General features: G+C 37.1%; 1 protein-coding gene across 1 annotated transcript in view; it reads left to right on the top strand.

Moving 5' to 3' along the window:
- Positions 1-21,228, top strand: part of CDH12 (cadherin 12) — a 243,216-nt gene that overhangs the window by 102,478 nt on the left and 119,510 nt on the right. Inside the window, exon 3 of the mRNA XM_082045286.1 lies at positions 2,118-2,412. Within this exon, the coding sequence (XP_081901412.1) occupies positions 2,118-2,412 (295 nt within the window). The remainder of the gene's footprint in view (positions 1-2,117; positions 2,413-21,228) is intronic.

The following is a 21,228-nucleotide window of genomic DNA, read 5'->3' as shown; positions in this document are numbered from 1 at the left end:
TAATTATTTCTCTCTAGTATAATCCAAGTGTTTGGATAACACGTGCAATGCAGCCTGATTGTGCTACTAGTTGAATGTAAACCCTTCAGCAGACAATCAGAAAGACACTCAACTATCTCAGCTTTAGTGCCAAATCTCGTGACAGGAGATGGGAGTAGAAACAATATTCTTGTCACTCTTCCCTGTTTACAAATCCCTGCTTCAAAATCACATTCTTTTCTTCTGTGACGCTCTTACTTCCAGGAGTATGGAACAGGGTAAACTTCACAATAAAGCCCAGACATATTTTATTTAATACAGGGACACAAGTAAGAAAATGGTTTGTTTCTATAAAGTTCTAACATCTTTTCTTTGAGCTTTCTGATCATTTTGATATTTATTTTATTTTTTACTATTATTTTTTTTTTCCCACTCCATGTGTGTCTGTAAGCCTCTACATGATAATGGAAGGAAAATACCAAATTTTAACTGAGCAAGGTATAATGGAACAGCAGGAAGCTTGTGAGTCACTTAAATAAAAATGATGAGGAAGAAATATACATTCATTATCTCAGGCTGCATTATCTTTTCATTTTGCAAGGAAGAAAATATTAAACACCCTAGGAGGAAAAGAACTGACTTCCTTTGAATCTTTCCACAGTGAACCAGTGCTCAAGAAGCAAAATGCTTTACTTCAAACTGGAGAGATAATTTAAAATTGCAGGCAGGGGGCAGCTAGATGAAAGATCAGAATCTAGTATATTCACTGAGCAAGAATGACAATATGAAAAAGTAGACAAAGAAGAGGCTATGTTCGTGTTCTCTCTGTCCCACAAACCATGACCTCTTCCACAGGAACAAGGACCTATTTTCAATTTCAAGGCAATAGCTATAAATGTTAATAATTGCCTTTACCTCTTTCTCTGTAGCTTAGCTTCTTGCCCCATTACCAAAACCATTTAGTTTCTCAGTAATTCATTTTCTACATAATCTTCTTTCATGTCCCATGTTTCCTCTATTGTGTTTCACCTTGGGCAGTACATCATGTAAATAAAGCCTATATCCATAATCGCTTTACTATACCGCTTAAGGGAATTCACTCTTGAAAACTCCATTCCAATCTGTGTCCATTACAGTCGATCTCTTCAGTCCTCATTAGATGGGACAAGCGGGGGAATATTTTAAAAGCTATTTCAGTATCGGTGATGTAACCTTGAATATCTGTTCAAAACTTTTTGATGTATTTAAAGGATGAGCATGAAATAGATAAAAGCATCAGACTGTATTTCAATTTCAAAAAATCCAGTATTTGAAATGTTTAGGGCCACATTATCATAGTATAGACACTGATCAAATGGACAAAAATGTCCAAGAACCTGTATTCAAGTATTTTTTTTTCAAATTAGAAATAGAAATATAACATATTAATAGCCTGAAAAATGTATATATTGGTATTTAAGGCAGAGATAATTGAGGTAAGGCTGAAATTACTGAGTTCTGTACACTTCCAATGAGCAAGAGAACTCCTAGCTTCATGCTGTCAGCAATGTGACTGTCTCAGAAAGGACAGAAAAAAATGACCAAATATTTGTGTAAAAGGTAGTATTTTTAGTTCTGTTTAGCATTTACCTTAATTCAGAGGTGTACACTGTCTTTCTTAAACCAGCTTTGACTTTGAGTTTGAGATTCCATCAAGCTCTTGTGTGTGAAATGAAAATTAGATACTTCCCTTCTACTTCTCTGAAAGCCAAATGCCTGTGAAAGATTTTGACACTCTCTCATGTTTGTTCAATGTGGTTGTTGTTGTTTTTCCATCTTTGGTCTTAAATTTCAGTTTGTAACAAATCCAAATCCCTGCTTCATCGCAGTTTTAGTAGTGAGCGGTATTCATGGGAGAAAGCAGGTAGAATTTTGAAATGCTCCCTGTGCTGGGTACTAAATGAGTGTAGTAATAGTAGATAGCATGCCACCTGCACTTTTTCCATGCACTTAATGGAATCAATTAAGGACTTAGGAAATTGGTTCCTCTAACACCTTTTATTACATAAGAGAAAAAATAATAATAATAATTGCCTTGCAGCCTAGAAAATGCCATTAATGTTATTTTCTTAATTTTTTTTCTTCTTTGTCTTCTTAAGCTTCATTCTGACTTGGACAAGGGAGTGGGCACTGTTAAATATACCCTTTCAGGAGATGGTGCCGGCACGGTTTTTACCATTGATGAGACCACAGGAGACATTCATGCCATAAGGAGCCTAGATCGAGAAGAAAAACCCTTCTACACACTCCGGGCTCAGGCTGTGGATGTTGACACCAAAAAGCCACTTGAGCCTGAGTCAGAGTTCATCATCAAAGTGCAGGATATTAATGATAATGAACCAAAGTTCCTGGATGGGCCTTATGTTGCCAGTGTCCCAGAAATGTCTCCAGTGGGTGAGTAAGAAACTTTAAACAATTGATAATTAATTGCATATTACTTAATTGTTTGGTGAGCATTTCCTGCTTTTCCTGAGGAAAGAAAGAGAAGGCTGAAATTAAAATATAAGTTCTAAAACTCTTTACTAGAAATGTTTCGCTCTGTGCTTAGAAATATATAGATTACAATTTTGTTTTAGCTTTATTTCTTGATTTAAAAACTCTTTCTCCTGCAAAAGGAGTGCCTGTCACTTTAAGTCACTGAGGACAAAAGGATAAAAAAGATATTCAAGGCAGATATACTAAGGTCCAGGGGCTCTGTGTACCCTCAAAACCTGTTATTTCACATAGTTAAGTGCATTTCCTTCTCTTCCTAGTTTACGTTGACTGTTTGCTGTACAGATTTAGATGGTACAACGGCATCTTGCTATTGACTGTTCTTGTTTTGTGGCTGTTAAACTCCTACAGCACTTGTGTGATTCCCTAATTATTAATTAAGGGACAACTCTTTATCCAAATCCTGGTACACTGTGTGTGCTGAAAGGAATGATTGCCCTCATCTTGCTCTCCACAATGCAAGAACAGAAGTCTGAGAGGCTCAGAAAGACTGGCTCGAGGTGTCAAAAACCTAATGGCCGAGAAAATATTGACTCCATTGGATTCTTAAGTCAAAAGAAAAAAAAAAAATAAAAGAAAGAGAAGACTGACTGCAAATTTGGTAAGTTTTTTAAAAGCTAGTGTGCAGTGGAGAGAATAATTTTCTCTCCAAAGAAAGGTGGACTGTAGTAAGAAGAGTGAGGCACCAGAATGTGTTTTTGTTTGAAGAATACTCACAACATGGTAGAAATTTTCTGGGAAAGACATAAAGAGCAGTGACCTCATTTTGGAGCAGGAGAACAGACCAAATGGGCCCTTTGGGTCTCTGCCTGATGTCTGATTCTGCAGTGGTCCTGAGAAGCATATTTGTAACACAAGCACACTGCTCGTGTCCTGCTGCCAGATGGCACTTGGGGCTTCCCTGCGGGTACCGGGAATTAATTCATTCTGGGCTAGGAGGCCTTTAACTTCCCAGTGCTAGTTTCAGCTTCTTGCCGTTTTCCCTCCTAAGGTGTCTTTTCCCAGTACTTTACAAGCCCTTATTAGTCATTTAATACTCCCTATGGCTGCTAACAGTTTTGGAAGTTTTATAACTCTGAAATGTGCGGAGGGATGCTGTTGTTCCTTCAGCTATGTGGCTCAGATGGTGCTTGAAAGACAATCTGGGAGGCAACTAGCTATCTACACAGGTCTGTCTGTGGAATTAATGAGGTAGCAGCTGAAATTTTGTAATAAAGAGTGGTTGAATGTGATAAGATATGATACGTGTAGGCACACAGAGATGATCTCATACAAGTGTAGAGACAAGTCCACTATAGTCATCCATAGAGCTGCATCTGTAGATTCACTATATATGTGCTGTACTGTGTTTGTCCCTATAGAGATATCTATTAATATTATGGTTATATTATGTATAGGTGAAAAACATTTATTATATTTTCAAGTCTATTTCTGTGGCAAGTTCAGAATAAAATTTTCTCACAAGTGAATGTATGGTTAGTTGTTAAATTGGTTTTAAGACTTGATCAGAGAGAAATGAGCGAAATCATAATAATTAATACTGTTTACACAGTGGAATGCATTGCATGCATTCATCCTCTCTGTTGCTCTCTCTCTGTCTTCTTATTTTCTTGAATATGTGTGTACAGAAGCAAACAAAATGCTAACAGTGGTTTAATTTAATGGAAAACTCTCTTCAAGGTGTGCCATGCATTATGGTTTTTACATTGACTGAGAGTTGCATGACTATATGAGATGCAACTCAGTAAGCTGTGTAATGCATACAGCATTTTAAAATAAATGGTTTTCCATTTATTCTCCTTTGGAAAAAATGCAGCAGATGCCATGGCAAAAATGCATCCTCTTGATCTTCACTTTATTCAGTTACATTCACTACCTTTAAAAGATTTGTTCATAACAGTTTTTATTTTCCTCTATTAGAAAAATAAAAGACAGATGAAAATTGACCAGAAAAGAGAAGAGAAGGAAATAATGCCCTAAGTGGAGGCCTAAACACCAATTAGTGGTTACTAAAGCAGATAGCAATGTTTGCTGTTGGGTTGTCTTGCAGCAAAAACATCCAGAAATGCCTTTTGCTGCCTGTGATGTGCCAGGAGATTGCATCTTTTCTGATGTAGGTCTCTCCACCCTTTTGCTCTTTATTTTCCATTATTTTGCTGGCTTTTGGAAGCACAGGTTTCTCAGAGGATCTAAAACTACTGCTCCCTATCATCAGTAACATTTAGTTGCACCTATAGAGATGCCTAGACCTACCACTGCCTAAGGCTGGCATTGAAAATAACTTAGATTTTTTAGATGGTGCAGTATATAGTTGTCATGGCTTAGGCAAAACACATGATAAATTCTTCCTGTCATTTATTTTTTTTACATTTTTATTTTCTAGTTCCCAGTTTTCTGTTCTCAAATGTCCTAAACTTCACTTACTATATTTTTGCAACAGTATTTATTATGAACTGCACTCAAGCACACTCTTTCTGCTGTGGGAAATGCGCTACAAGATGATTCTTTTTCCCCTGACAAGCTTTTGTGACTAGTGACTTGCTGTCTTCTATTGTTATGTGACACTCACATGCAAAGGTTTACTCAGTTTGATAGTTTATCCTAAGGTTATTGATAATAACAAGCAAAATATGTATGCCAGAATTCATGTTGAAAGGGGAATAGAGGGGCAGAGAAATAGCTAATAAAATCCTCAAGACTTAACACCGAGTGTAAACACACAGTACAGATTCCGTTTGGACAGTGAAATAAAGTAGATTGTATAAAAACACCCTTGAGGTACCACAGTCTGCAGCCATCAAAATAGATTGTGTGGGACTGGAGAGTCTTGGGAAGAAAATTGTCCTTCAGACCCCTTACACATATTTACAAATTTTCATGGCTGTGCTGTTCTCAGTTTTGTAACATCTCTGACCTTCGTAGTAATTGCTGTTGTTGAAGCTTTGGTGGCTGAAAAGGTGCTGTAACGTTCATCCTCAAGTTCAGAGTTCCAGTCACCAGAGTTACAATAAAACTGGTGATTTTTAGCAGGAAGAAGTATAAAAATATGGAAATTTGTAGGATGCTCAATATCTGGTTTTCTGCACATAGATATGGTTTAGACATATCTGTCATATTCAAGTTTTTCATGGTGGATTTTCTAAGAACTTTGTTGTGTTATTTTCTATGCATGTTTTAGGTGGACTTTTTTTTCCCTTCAAATTCACTTTGAGATTATATTAAAGTTTCTTCTACAGTTTCTGTACATTGGGTTTGTTTGTTTTTTTCCTCTAATCAATACTGCTCCTTAAAAAGGATTATGCATATCTTTTAGCTTTTTCTGAAGGAAAGATAATGTTAGGATTTTCATTTTTACTTAGTGGTGCATTCCTTACTGGGAATCAAATTCTTTCATATGCTTTTTACTAAGATAAAAATGTTAGCAGGATGTTTAGTATGTTCTAAAACTTTGATTTAAGCCCACTACAAGCTGGGACACTTACCTACTTTATGCCAATGCCTTGAATGGCCAGCCAGCCTTGCTCCTGCTGTACATGCACTGCAATCTGCTCAGACACGATGGAGAGGAGAGTCAATCACAAATACAAACAAAAAGATCTTCTCTTGAAAAGCCTCTTGGTTACTGACTGGTGTAACATGCAGGCTACTTTACCCTTCTGTGGGTTCCATTATTTCTGATACTTTCTAAGTGTCCATAGTTTTTGTATTGTCACAGAAAGATATTGGTACCTCCAAAGTTAAAGGTGTATTGCTCACATAATAAATGTGGTGCAGAATATTTTATAATGAAGAATTTCAATGATACAAAATGATACGAAATTCTCTGCAGATAAACTTAGCAGATGGAGTCAGATTATAACACAAACTAATATTTTAAGAACAGAGATTTCTGTGCTGTTATCCAATGCTTAATAAGTAATAAGAGACTTATAAAAGCTTAAAGGCTGCACTCCTAATGTGTTTTTTCTGATACTGGATTTGGTTTAACAATACCTTTATTTGAAAATATTGTTTTGATTTAATAAGACTTCCAAAATATTGAACAAACCAGAAACAGGAATTTATTTATGAGGAGTAAAAAGAGGGTTGTAACTCCTCAATTTGTAAGTTGGCATTAGCAAAATATATTGTCCTTAAGCTTACCTTAATCAACTGTGTTGTTACTTCTGGCAGCTGTGTTAGCTTCTATTGCAATATAGCCCATGTAAGTATGCGAATATATGGTGAATTTAAACTGAGGTTGTCCTCTCGTTAAAGCTATCAGTCCAGATGACTGAGAATAGGGGCATACCAGCGTTAAACACACAGTCAGGGAAAGATCTTATTTTATATTTTTATATATTTGTAGGTAAAAATGTACACAGAAATGCATCTTCATTTCTCATGCATTTCTTTCACTGACTATGCTGATTTTAATTGACCATATGCCTTACATGTGACAAATTTATAACTACTTCTGTCACAGTCTCCTAACTGTTTCATAAGATCTTTCTATTATTCCCCTACGTTACACACAGACCATCTATGGTTGTGCTATACCAAACAATTCCATAGCATATAGAGTCCATGTGTTCTTTCCTAAACAATTTAATTACATACTTTTCCACTAGATTAACTCTTTATTACTTCAGGGGGCTCTACAAACTCCAGATCACCATGGCAATTATTTGGCCTTTTTGGTTATTAATTAACAAGTAATGGAATGTGTTCACATTAAATACCTGCATTACTGATCAGGCTTGAATATACTATTTGAAACTGTCTCGATTGTAACACTAAGTTGTAACACTAAAACAGTCAGTGACAGTAGAAAGTTGTATCAGGTTATTTTTACTGGATATCCTCTGTGGTGTGGGGCAGCTACTTGAAAGAGTGTTGTAGATTTGCCTCCCATGGTACTGACAGCCTAGAAATAGTCTTTATGCATTTTCTGGCCATTTTTCTTCTGAAGTGAATACTTAATTGGTTTATATTTAAACATTGGCTTATATTTAAATATTTGCAAAGCTCACATATACATTCACAAGTAGAACATATGTTTAATATATCCACCTATGTATTTTCATGTAAAAGGATTACAATGTATAGAAAACTAACCTGATGAACTGGTGGGTAGGAACCTGCACTCTGGCTTGGCATGGCTTAGTACTGTGTGCCTGAGTTTAGCCTGAATCTGACTCTGAGCAGAGGCTGGGGATGGAAGGACTATAAGGCATTGGAGCAAATACTGAGTGATCCTTCCCTTGATACAGATTACAAGCTTCTGGCAATATATTTTTAAGGACTTCCAAAAGCGTATCCAGGCTGTTGCGGAAGATATTACTTTGGGAATCCATAGGGGCCAGCGAGGATTTTCAATGGTATTACACTCACGGAGAGATAAGTGGCTGCATAATCTGTCGGCTTCTGTCTGCAGCCCCTCTAATTCCACCCTGGTCACCATGCTTTTTTCTGGTGTTATCAAGTCCAATGATGGGAATTGGATGTCACATTCAAGATACAAATATCTTGAATATTCTTGTTTATTGTTTATTCTTTTTTCCTTGCTTAATAATTCCTGTCATTTCTTTTTCTTTTTTTTTTTTTTTTGTCCGCTGTTGATCATTGAGATGGAAACTTCAGCGGATTTTTTACAGTGATCCCAAGATCAAGAGTTAGTAGGTAACCAAGCTACAACCCACCTCTGTGAATGTACTAATAAGATATTTTTCCCTATGCCTCTTACTTCCTATTTCTTGCTGTGAAATCTCCTATGCCCAGTTACTTGCTAAGATTCCCCTGTAACACTTTGCAGTCAAACTTCCATTTTGTAAAGCTGCCACCTGCATATATATTCTCTTCTATTGGCAACCTGAGTTCAGATCCAAGTGAGATGCCAGTGGCAACCCTCATCTCTTTTATAAAGACTGACAATCTATTCCTACTATTTGATTTATATTTTAATTTGGATATTATGGTAGAAAAGATTGTCTTTTTTTTTTCTTTTTTTTTTCTTTGAGCCTGTGCTTACAAACCTTGCTAAAAGCTTTTTCCAAATTTAGATACTGTTTATCTATGTAAGTAATCTCAAGCTATATACTCACTGATTCACCTAATAATTTCAACAGGTTTTGCAAAGAGCAGCTTCCCTTTACAATACTGTGCTGACTCCCCCCTTACAGGATCATATCCGCATGTCCTCTAATTCAGTACTGTATTACAGAGTGTACAAATTCATCCATTGCCTCAGTCAGACCTGGTGAAATTGTGAAAAGAAACAGCTACTGTACTGATTGTGTGATTAAGTTCTATGGCCACTGTAGAGCAAGGTGAGTTTTAAGAAAGGAACAGAAGGAAAGGCTGCTTAGCCTTTTGTCAAAGTGTTTTTCCCCAGGTATAAGGGGTATTGTACAAAAATACAAAACAAAATAAAAGTAAAAAAGCCCAACAAACCACAACACTGAGATGTTGAGAGAAAATTACAAACAGGCAGTAAAAGCTTTTGAAACAAGGGTTTCTTGACATTATGATAGATCACTAAGCAACCTAGGCAGCTTCGACTACTGTGAAAACCTTACAAACAAAATCCTTTTAGATCAAAAGGGAGGAAGAAAACAATGCAGAGAATCAAGGCTTTCTTGGTTAAAGGGTTGTGGCTATTGTCACGTTCACTCTGAGTTTCATTTCATACACCCTGGCTGTTGAAAACTGTCAGCAAAATAAGGAAATTTGGCAAATATTGTTAGCTGGGAGAATCTACGTAAAATGAAACCTGTGACAGATGGGACTCTACAAACATGCATACAGCAAAATGTCTGGGAAGCTTTTGCTGTTAAATAAGTGTGACACTAAAGAAATGTTTCCTATTAGCTAGTTTCACAGTCCCAAAATGTCAGTATTAGTGCTGAATTAATGCAAAGATTTGAGTTTTACTTCGTGTATATTTGGCCTAATTTATTGTAGTGAATTGAAGTGGGCAAAGTTAAAAACTCATGTCAAAACAGATAAGGTCATTATGTCCCTAGCCACATGCAGACTTTACTCCAGCTCAGCAGTGTAAATCAAATAACATTTTATATTTCATCACACCCAAGTCTTTTAATGCAGATCCCCCAATAGGTTAACCAACCAATATTTTCATTATTAAAATTAAGCTATTTGGGTTCGCTCTAAATGTATGTTTGTCTTCTTAAGGATGCTATGTGTTACTTCTTTTAATATATAAGGAGGAGCTTTGTAATTATTGGTACAATCCTGTGGTTTGCATAGTCACATTTAGGTTCAAGATATATTGCATTAGAGTTGTTTAGATTACGTGTTATTTTTTTCTCAATTATACTGTTGGTGAGGGAAAGGTATTGGTATGCTTTAGTGCAGTATTGAGACATAAGAATTGTTGTTATACAGGCACATCCTATCTGTAAACATAAAACATCTTGTATTGATAGTTGTTTTAGTAGCCACTTCTCAGTTGTAAGTTAAAAATTAACAAGAAGTTAGTTTTTCCTTACCACAAAATGACTTTAAACATTAAATATATTTTCAACAAGATCTGCTCTTCTGGCCACCAAGTGGTTTTAAGCATTAAGTATATTTTAAAAGTTTTACTGTTCTAAGCCACCGAGTGACTGCAAACATCAAGTATGTTTTATAAAAGCTGCTTTTCAAGCTACTGCCTGCATGGCTGTAAACAACATTTTTCTTTAAAGTTCTTTTCCAGCCATTGAGCTATTTTTTTTCTTACAAGCCCAGTTCTATTTATAATTTTTCACAGAAGAAACAAGTGCAAGGTTTCCCTGGCACAAGGCAGCTCTTCGTTTATGACAAGTAATCATGTCATAGACATCTTCTCATAAAGACACTGCAGGTAATGAGACCAAGCCAAAATTTAAATGGATTTTATGGATATTTTGCATGGTCAGTGTGTGCACATCTAGTCTTTTTCTCCACCATTTTTGTGAATAACTGCAGTAAACCAAAATAATAAAAGCAGACATGACTGATATTCTGTACTAAAGTAACTGGTCTAAGAAATCGGTTACTGATGGATTGTGTAAAGCAATCAAGTCATCATCAGCCATAGAGGAGCACAAAACAGAAGGCAAAGTAGTCTCAAGATTGCTAAGCAAATGGGAGTCACTAAACCAAATATGATTAAGGGCTTTAATTCTGTGTGGAGAAATAACTCCATGTGGCAAATTAGATGTAATCCCAGGACAGCTTGGTGTGATAAGAAAAGTGTTTGTGAGAATCTGGCCTAACAAGAGCTAAGAGCAAAAAATCACTGATCACAAATATTCTGTTAAGGGCAAATTATTCTCTGTTTAGAGATTCCCATAAGGCTTAAAGTCTACAGCAAAGACACTGCAGATAAAAATAGTACCTTAGGAAAAGAAAATCTATATAAAACAAAAGTCTAAAAATATCTGCAGAATGAGGAATAGCACATACTAGAGTATCTTTAAATGGAATGTCAGCCAATTAGTTAGTGTATCTGTCTGTCAACCTTGCATTTAATGAATCTCAGATACTTAATATTTCCCCTTACCTGTAGAAAGGAACAGCATAGATGGGCAATCCAGCCCAATATCTATTGCACCTACCACAGGTTTTTCCTAACTAAGGAACCATTAATGATCTGACAGGACCATGAGCCTGATGTCTTTCCATCCCTTGGTCAACAAGGGTCTCAGTAGATCTGGTTGAAACCTTTCCACAAGCACCATTTTTGCTAAGTTTCTGTAGAACTGAAAGATGCAAACATGTAATTCTGTCAAAATTTTTTTTATGAAAAATCAGATCGTTGCCTGGTGAGTCATCCCCTAGGTTAGCTAGTGACTGGCAAATTAAACATGTGGTTCCCAAATTAGTAGAGAAGCATTCTTTGAATCAACCTGTCAAGCCAAGCACTGTCTGGCTGGGAACCCATAGGCCAGGCAGTCATCTCTGGAGCTGAGAACCTGGCAGGTTTGTCTGTTTCCTGATTTCTCTGCCATGCAGTTGACAACAAGGCAGGTCACCAATCTTCCCAGACAAGCTAGTCAGCCTGCAAGCTAAACATGTCATAACTAAGTAGGAAGAAGACCAATGGAAACTAAACACACTGTCCTCTTTGCTAAAAACTCAGCAGTGCTGATATTGTTTTCTGGAGTGTGCAATTTTTAATTTTTTTTTTTTTTTTTCTGTAGTGAAGCACAATGAAGTGAAGGACCAAAACTAACTGAAATACCGCAGTAAAGAAAAACTCCACTGTCCAGACATCCTTACTTTCAGATAGGCCTGGGATCTTTTTGTGTAGAAGCTAGCAGTAAAAGTGAAATCACTGAGGGTTAGAGAGGTGAAGACTGGAAATAGAGAGGGTGCTGATTTCAGGCAGGTGTGAAAGTATAGAATGACAGCAGAGAAAGCGGAAGAGTTTCACACTCTGTTCAGATTTCATTTCAGGAGCTGCTGGAAATAAATATGGTAACATTAATACTGCCTTGGACGTGAATCAGACTGGCACTGGTAAAAAAACTCCTATTGTTTTACTTAGAAAAACTCAGGACCATCCTTTTATTTTCATAAGAAGCTTCAAGGATATTAATGCATAAATACAGGAAACTCAAGGTATGAGTATTCCTATGGAGCAGTCTTGAGGGGGCAGGGAAACAGCATGCAGCAGGCAAGGGGACCTCCTACAAGGACTGTCCGACACACCAGTTTGCACCATTGGTGGAGAATGTTGTTGCAGATACTCTCAGAGGTGTAATTTCAACTAACTATTTGCATCTTGGTACAAAATTGTTCACAAATGATGACTTTCAGTGGAAATAGTTTGTTGACTGCTAGTCATCCCACTGAGGTTGGCATGATGTTTTGGGGATAGAGATTTTAACTGGTAAAGAATAATATGAATCCCAATAGCCAATCCAATAATGACTAGGTCAGGAAATCTACAGCGTGGCAGAGTCTCCTCAGTCATATCCTCAGTCTTCTATCTGTGTTTATTGCTGTTAGTACAAGTATCAATTCTACCATTTGTTCTGATATGGAGTATCCTAACTTATCTGAAACATAACCTAGGATTCCCATATCATGAGAACATCACCTCAGAAGCCTATCTATTCTCCTGTCTCTGTAAATGGCCAAGGTAGAGGCTACGAGAAAGTTAACCAGACATTTAGGCAGATTATCATGTCACAGTCTATTTAGCAGTAGGTTTTATCCAAGTACAGTTTACTTATTTGTTTTCTAACTCTTTTAAAAAGGATTGTTTTTTGGGTTCATGTGCATGTCAAATACTTTTCTAATCCACATTTTGTTAGGTCTAGTTACTGTACATTCCATAAATTGATCATATCATTCTACAAAGCATTTCCTTTTCCTATTTTTAACATTTTTGTCTTTCAGTCTGGAAGATAAAAGATAATGGGAACAGATGATTTAACTTTGGTATACTCCTAACTATTAGATACATCTCTATCATGTCCCATCTCTTTGTCTCATTTCTAAATTAAATAGATGAAATCTTTAAGTTCTATGTGGAAAATGTTTTATGTTTCATTCACTTTTGCTGCTTAACTCTGAGCCCTGTTTATTTCTGTTCTTTTTACTGATAGGGCAACGGTAATAAATATTTTTAAGACTCTTGAGAGAATTCAGATGAGAAAGATGCCTGAAGAGCAGGTTTAAGTGCTCAAGCCTACAATTTATGTTCTTGCAAGAGATGATATAGACACAGAAGCTTGAATTATCAGCCTCACTTGCTACTTCTTTGATTCAGTAGCACCAAATTAATCCACTTTTTCTTGATGCTTTCACTCCATATCATCTCATGCCTGAACACAAACCAAACCCTGTCAGACGGTTTTCAGCAGATATTTGACAATCTTGGAATCCTTTCATGGCTCTTGCATGCGATTCTGAATGAATCCTTATTTCACAGATTTTAAGTCCTAAACCAATATTAATCACTGATCATAATCCAGTGAGACGTAGCACCTTGCTGTTCAAACAGCAGATGGTCCTGTGTGCCTTCAAAAGATCATCCAGCTGCTAAAACAGCACTGGGAGTGGGGGCGGGAAATCTTCCCCTGGCTAAGCAGATAAAACAGCTTTACTACGATGTATCAACAAACTATGTTTGATGGTTTTATTTGCAATACTGGTTGGGGAATAAGGAGGGGAATTGTTAACCTTTGTAGAGGGGGAGGCAGTGGCTGAACATATGTAAGTTGCTGCTTTTAAGTGTCACAACCCATATTCAAACACTGTTGTGCTAGGGATAGCACCAATATAAAGTGATAATCACTTCCTATATCAGCTTTTCTTTGTAACTAACAAACAAAACCAAATTCTAGCCTTTTCTTCCAAAGAAAATATTTCATAAATGACCTGGAAATTGCTAAGATGTCAGACTGCCTGCCTGCCTGCCTGAATCAAAAGATGGCAGCAAGACATCATCTCCTTAAATTCCAAAATCCATATGAAGCTGGTAATAGAACTGGAAAGTTGTAAAGAAGGAATCCTTTCTTTGTGCCACTGCACAGCAATAAGAGATGTCTGTACTGCTGATTTAAAGGAAAGATACAGGGCAAGAACAGCACCAGCACATCCTACTGATTTACTGCAGAACTGAAGTTGTGGCAGTTTAGTAATAGCTATATTGCAATCTGGATGCTTTATATTTTAGCCACCTTTACCAATTTACTTTGGGTAGCACAAGGGGATAGTAACAGTGATGACAGGATAGGTTTTATGACAACATAGTGAAAGGGACTCCAGGATACTAACTCACCAGGTACCTTGCAGGGATGTCCTAATGGTTCATTTTCAGTGCTACTGTTCCCCTGACTGTCTACGTTAGAGCCCACATGAGCCTTCCTGCCCACACTGCAAACGTGTTTCATGATTTGAGCATTGACTTACTTGTGGACACAATGTGTGTCATGTCAGTACTGCTCTTATCAACAGTAGAGTTTTTAGACTTGCTACTAATACCTCGTTAGTGAATGTTTTTCATCAGCACATTCTTAGGCCAGATTTGTGAAGGTAACTTGACACTGAAAGGGTTTCATAAGCATAGTGTGTTTTGGCTTTTTTTATCCTATCACTAAGTGCAGGGTACATAAACGGTTTTGAAAATCCTAGTCAGCTTTAAGACTCCCAAATAACTTTTAATAGCTTGAGGGGTACTACCAAGTTCCTCAAGCAATTCCGAGCATCCCTAATGTATAGGCACCTACATTTTCCTAGCATACATTATAAATATGAACCAAAATGTTCTGCAAGTGTGGCCAAGTAGCTGCAGAAATGTGTTCACAACCCAATCAGATCAGACACAGTTCAAATTCAGCACTACTACAGTAGGTGATTTGAGGTATTCCATGCAGGGTTAGATGTCCATATGGATTTATATGTTTGATTTCAAATGAAGTATCTTAGTGCCTGCCTGAACCTAAAAAAAAAGTAATTTTTTATAAAATTGTTTCATGGGTGTTAAAATGTCACCTAAACCTGTCCCAAATCTGCTTGTGCAGAGAGCTATATGAACTTTACACTGCTGAGCAGCTAGATGCCAATTAATGCCTAAGCACTGTCAGAAATCATAAAGTAGATATACTTAATTCTTTTTTTAGAAGCCAGTCAGTGACATTTTCAGAGTTCAGAGTTATGTTCCATGCAAAATGTGATGGGAGGAGAGATTACATTTTTTTCATTTTGCAGTGAGGTAGGTAGAAAACTCACACAAGATGCTGCAGATGCAGCTTTAATCCTTTCCTTTTTTGCATCCCCCCTCCTCTTGTTTTAGCCACCTGAGGCCAGAGAGCCTTTCTTAGTCTTTCTCCCTTCCTTTTTTTGGTCCAATGAATATTTAATGGTCCTATATAAAACAGATCAGCTTCATCGTTTTGCAAGAGAGTGATGGTCTGAGCATTCACTTAAGAGGTGGGAAATAAGCATTCAACCACCATATAACAGAAGAGTGACTTAAAATAACCTGTATCTCATGCATCCACTGGCAATTCAGGAGGGAAAGTCATCTGCTGCTGCATTTTGTCAGAATAAGGTTGGTTTAAGCTGTTAACACAGAAAAGGGTTCAAAATAGGTTTTTTTCAGTAAATAATTTCTGAGAAAGAAGCCATCTAAGAGACAATTTTCTCATTGGTCTTTCTTACAGTCTACAGTATCTTTTCACTAATAAGCTCACTTGTATGGGTCTTATTGTTAGGCATCTAAATAACACAAGTTTAGGAAAAAACTGCATCTGGGCTTATTGGATTTTGCAGTGGCTCTTTTTATGATTCATGCCCTCGGTATCTCTGCACTGTAGTTGTTGTGGATAACAGCACTGTGTAATGTTACTTCTGTTTTACAGGAGCATCTCGAAGATAGTGGAAACTGAGAAGGAATATTCATTGCAGAGTTTGTTTCTTAATACATATATGTTACCAGAACTGACAAATCGGAGATGCGAGTGTATGTGCAAGGGAACTGGGGGAAATTCACCTTAAAAAATACTATGTCTTTTTTAGTGTGTTTGTGAAGGAGTCAGGAAAAAATGTTGAGGAATAGAAAAAATATAGAGCAAAAAGCTAGGAAGCCTCTCACAGGTTAATAACAGAATAAGAGTTTAGTGCTATTAAAAAATCTGAGCATGATGAGTTTACTGAGTTAGGATGATAACCACATTGTCTCTTTTTATGTATGTGGGAAGGACTGTGCATGGATTAGTAAAATCCACTTGATAGCTTTTTTAACAAAACTTTGTAGTTGTGTGGCTGTTTGCTATCTGACACTCAGACCTAAATTATAATACAATGGCTGAAAAGTACCTCACTGTTATCAGTTAAATAGTGATCTATATCTAGCCTGCAACTGATGCATTAAAGTACTGAAAGTTTGATGGGCTGTGGTAGTTAGATAATTTCCTCCTACTGTTCACTTATGTGTACATGTGTCAAAAGAAGTGGCGTTTAGTGTCTGGAGTTTTATTATTATCATATTTTTAATAATTATAATTTTTATTTTTATTGGCAGGAAAATGACATACTTTTTTTCCTGTAGCTTTATTGTGAGCAATGAGTCAGGAAAGAATTAAGTTACAGAAATTCCACAACATAAAATGTTCTGATGGTTTGTTCAATTTTAATTTAGAGACAGGGTTGAAGATGGAATAGTTTGAGCAACCATAGGCAGGATTCTAGTGGTGTGATTCAACTTCCAGCTGTAAAAAGACTCAATTTCAGTGATTAAAATGAAGGTCCAGCTGTCTGTTAAAGAATTTATAGCCCACATGATTCTTTTTTATTTTATTTTATTTGGGATTAGGATAGAATTTTGTCTTGCAGATCTTGCCACTCTTGATCTTTGGGCAAAATCAATACCTTAGATTGTGAATTATTTAGAAATTTCAAGGGGAAGACAAGAGTCCCTAAATACTGAATACATTCAAATTTTAGATCATTGATATGTAGGCCTGGTTTTGCATTACAACAGACATAGGTTCATCTGTAAAACATTAACACGACAAATGATAAACAAATATCTCCTAGGAAACATAAATCTCCTTTTCTTATGAGCCAAGCAATAAGTTGCAAGATATCTAGGCCATATTTAGGTTCATTTAATTTTATCTTCACTATTTCACAAGCTTAGAATTTTGTGTATATCGACGCTTGCTTATCTCACATGCTTTACAATTTATGAATAAACACAAGCTGAGGGCAGGGCTGGCATAGAAAGGCAAATTTCTAGAACTGAATCCTCACAGTAGTCAAAGAGGGCAAAACTGCACTTCAGCCTGGACAACAGTCAACTATGGTCTGTCTTTATCATTTGAATTTTATCTTTCCTTAGTCTGCTTGCTTTCTTTCTCTTCCTTGCTTCCTTCCTTCCTTCTCTCTTTCTGTCTGTCTTTCTTTCCTTTCTTCTTTTTCTTTTCTTTTCTTCCTTTCCTTTCCTTTCCTTTCCTTTCCTTTCCTTTCCTTTCCTTTCCTTTCCTTTCCTTTCCTTTCCTTTCCTTTCCTTTCCTTTCCTTTCCTTTCCTTTCCTTTCCTTTCCTTTCCTTTCCTTTCCTTTCCTTTCCTTTCCTTTCCTTTCCTTTCCTTTCCTTTCCTTTCCTTTCCTTTCCTTTCCTTTCCTTTCCTTTCCTTTCCTTTCCTTTCCTTTCCTTTCCTTTCCTTTCCTTTCCTTTCCTTTCCTTTCCTTTCCTTTCCTTTCCTTTCCTTTCCTTTCCTTTCCTTTCCTTTCCTTTCCTTTCCTTTCCTTTCCTTTCCTTTCCTTTCCTTTCCTTTCCTTTCCTTTCCTTTCCTTTCCTTTCCTTTCCTTTCCTTTCCTTTCCTTTCCTTTCCTTTCCTTTCCTTTCCTTTCCTTTCCTTTCCTTTCCTTTCCTTTCCTTTCCTTTCCTTTCCTTTCCTTTCCTTTCCTTTCCTTTCCTTTCCTTTCCTTTCCTTTCCTTTCCTTTCCTTTCCTTTCCTTTCCTTTCCTTTCCTTTCCTTTCCTTGCCTTGCCTTGCCTTGCCTTGCCTTGCCTTGCCTTGCCTTGCCTTGCCTTGCCTTGCCTTGCCTTGCCTTGCCTTGCCTTGCCTTGCCTTGCCTTGCCTTGCCTTGCCTTGCCTTGCCTTGCCTTGCCTTGCCTTGCCTTGCCTTGCCTTTTCTCCTTGCCTTGCCTTTCCTTGCCTTGCCTTTCCTTGCCTTTCCTTGCCTTTCCTTGCCTTTCCTTGCCTTTCCTTGCCTTTCCTTTCCTTTCCTTTCCTTTCCTTTCCTTTCCTTTCCTTTCCTTTCCTTTCCTTTCCTTTCCTTTCCTTTCCTTTCCTTTCCTTTCCTTTCCTTTCCTTTCCTTTCCTTTCCTTTCCTTTCCTTTCCTTTCCTTTCCTTTTCTTTTTTCCCTCTCCTCTCCTCTCCTCTCCTCTCCTCTCCTCTCCTCTCCTCTCCTCTCCTCTCCTCTCCTCTCCTCTCCTCTCCTCTCCTCTCCTCTCCTCTCCTCTCCTCTCCTCTCCTCTCCTCTCCTCTCCTCTCCTCTCCTCTCCTCTCCTTCCCCTTCCCCTTCCCCTTCCCCATCCCCATCCCCATCCCCATCCCCTTCCCCTTTCTTTCAACTTAAGCATTGCTTTTTATCTGGTCTTTAGAGAAAAGTGATTTTGATCATCAAAATAGAGAGAGAAATGCAAATCAGGGGAAACAAATCCCAGAGCACGCTCAGAATAACTCAAAAGAGTAAATGGTTCAAACTCCTATCTGATAAGAATTGTGGAGTTTCTACCTTGATCATTTCAACAGCATGAAGCACAGAGTTAGGCATTTAGAATCATCCTTAACTAGAGCTTTCTGTATCATTGCTATGCCATACAAATATCGAAATACCTGTATTAATGCATGTGTGTCTGGTCACAATTCATTTGCATGTTTTACTGGTATTCTTTCATCTTCTGTCTTGTTTAAAGTATATCATGCATTGCAATGAAGGTATTAAAGAAGCCCTTTAATAAGCTACAAGATCTTAAAATTGAAAATAATTTTTAAAAAGTATGCTGCAGCCTTGCTAGAAAGGGAATATGGTGTCACTGTCTGATTTTAGCCATTTTTTTTTTTTTTCAAACTTCAGGTATTTTATTTAAGGAAATAATAATTTTTCAATGTTTTTCTTTTTAAAAACCAGATTAGAAATGAAATATTCAGAAAATTTATATATATCACCATGGATACTTTGACTGACATTGGGAGATTACTGTGTTGTAGTCACTGGTGTTAATTTACTAAGTGGGGTGTTGCCACAGAATTCTCAAATAAGATAAATTCTTCTCAAAGAATAATTGTTTTAAATGTTGTAACAAAGATTTGTCTGTCCATGGTGCAGTGACAACAGGGGAAGGCAAGAAAATGTTTTCTGCTTATATTTTACAGCTGGGAAAATGAGCAGGTAAAGAAAGTTACTGTGTTACAGCTTACATTTTTCCTCAGAGCTTTCTGGCTACCTGTTATGGCCCTACATTTTTGGTTATTGGTAAAGAACATAAGGATGTGATGAAGGAATGACCATGTGTAAAGGGAATGAAACTAGCGACTATATTACCATGTATCCTTCAGTCACAGCAATAATAAATCCCAATTACATTCTTTTATGTGTAATTATTTGATCTCATCAGCTTCAGTACTTTTAAAAGGGTTCTATAAATTAACCATATGCCTAAGTGATTTGCAGAATAGTTATGTTCTTAAAGGTTTTGCTTGAAGCCAAGCTTTCATTCATATTTTAGGTGGATCCAAGGCTGTACTTACCCAAAATATTTGGGTTGTGGCGCAATGTAATAAATTAATGAGTGGAAATCCCAACCTGGACTGTTATTAATCATTTTACCCAGGATTAACTCTCCATGAAGATGGAACAACTTCTGCTGTCACTGTTTCATCAGTGTAAGCTATTGACAACACTCGAGGAGCAGGGAAGGAAGGAGGGAGAGCCACCCTAGGTGTAGGGGGAACTCAGGACAGGGAGGAAGTAGCTGAAGGAAGTCTCAGGAAAAGACACCCTGAAGCCCTCATGCAGATGAGGTTCTGTGCAGAGATTCTGCTGAAACTGCTCAGAAGTCCTCTGACAAAATGTCTAGGGAGGTGAGGTGTTTTGGATATCCATCTTTTCTGTACTGGAACGGCTGGGATACCACATTCATGAGGACCATGTGAGACCATGTGAAGTGAGAGTATCCCATAGGCTGAGATGTGTTTTTCAATATTAGCTTTTAAATACTCAAATAATAAGGCAGAAGTTCATAAATGTAGGAGTTTTCCTTGATGTAACCCAGAGCTGATGTGCCCTATGGTTCCAACATTGTGCACACACTTGTATTAGCACATTTCAGCTCCCTCAAGTGATAACAGGCAGATGCACATACAGGAGCATGGCAGCCCTCCTTGGTGACAGGCATAAGTTTCACAGGTCACACACACATTTTTCCTGTCACACATTGTTCTAGCAAATACTTAATCCCTACAACCAAGTTTATCTGATAGAGAATAAAAAATACTGGTTTCACTGTCATAAATACTTTCATTTTTATCATCAGGAGGATAAAACATAGGTATACTTTTAAAATCTGATCTGTACTGTATGCTCATTTATACTCTGTCTCATCCAAACTACACAAATAAAATGCCACCTTGAATTATTTCATCAGTACCAATATTTAATCTTAACTGTTTGATACCTGGATACATGTTTTTTTTTTTTCTAACATCTGGGGTAAAAAATTTGGGCAGTTGTTTGATTTTTTTTTTGTTTGGTTTTTTTTTTGCATAGGTTCCTGACATTTCTCACAGTCTGACACTGTATGCCAATTTGCAGAAATATACTAAAAGTCTACTGTGATGAACATGTAATTGGCAATGTAACAATTTTCCATTCAAAACAGAATCTGACAGGATTTCAGTTTTAAGGTAGAATGATGTCAGAATTACAGAACTGCAGCTGTATTCCCACATGCAGAAATAGATAAACTCAAGGTCTTGGATAGATTTATGAATCTTAGCACCTCAGAGCCTCATTCTTCTCCTTGGCTGTTTTCCCTCCTAATCTCCCATCTGCATTTAGGGACTCCCTTCTGACAATGAAGTAGTACTGCAATATGAGAAATGGAGTCTAGCCAGAACTCGAGGGCCCATCTTAATTTTTTAAATTTATTTTGTTTGCTGTTCCATATTTTATTTCTCCAGTTTCACATGAGACATATGATCTTATCTGTGTACATTCAGAAATAT

The sequence above is a fragment of the Streptopelia decaocto genome (genome assembly GCF_964273445.1).
Source record: "Streptopelia decaocto genome assembly, chromosome: 2".
NCBI classification, from domain to species: Eukaryota; Metazoa; Chordata; class Aves; order Columbiformes; family Columbidae; genus Streptopelia; species Streptopelia decaocto.
The sequence above is the reverse complement of the archived record's forward strand: the minus strand, read 5'-3'. Positions and strand labels throughout refer to the sequence as shown.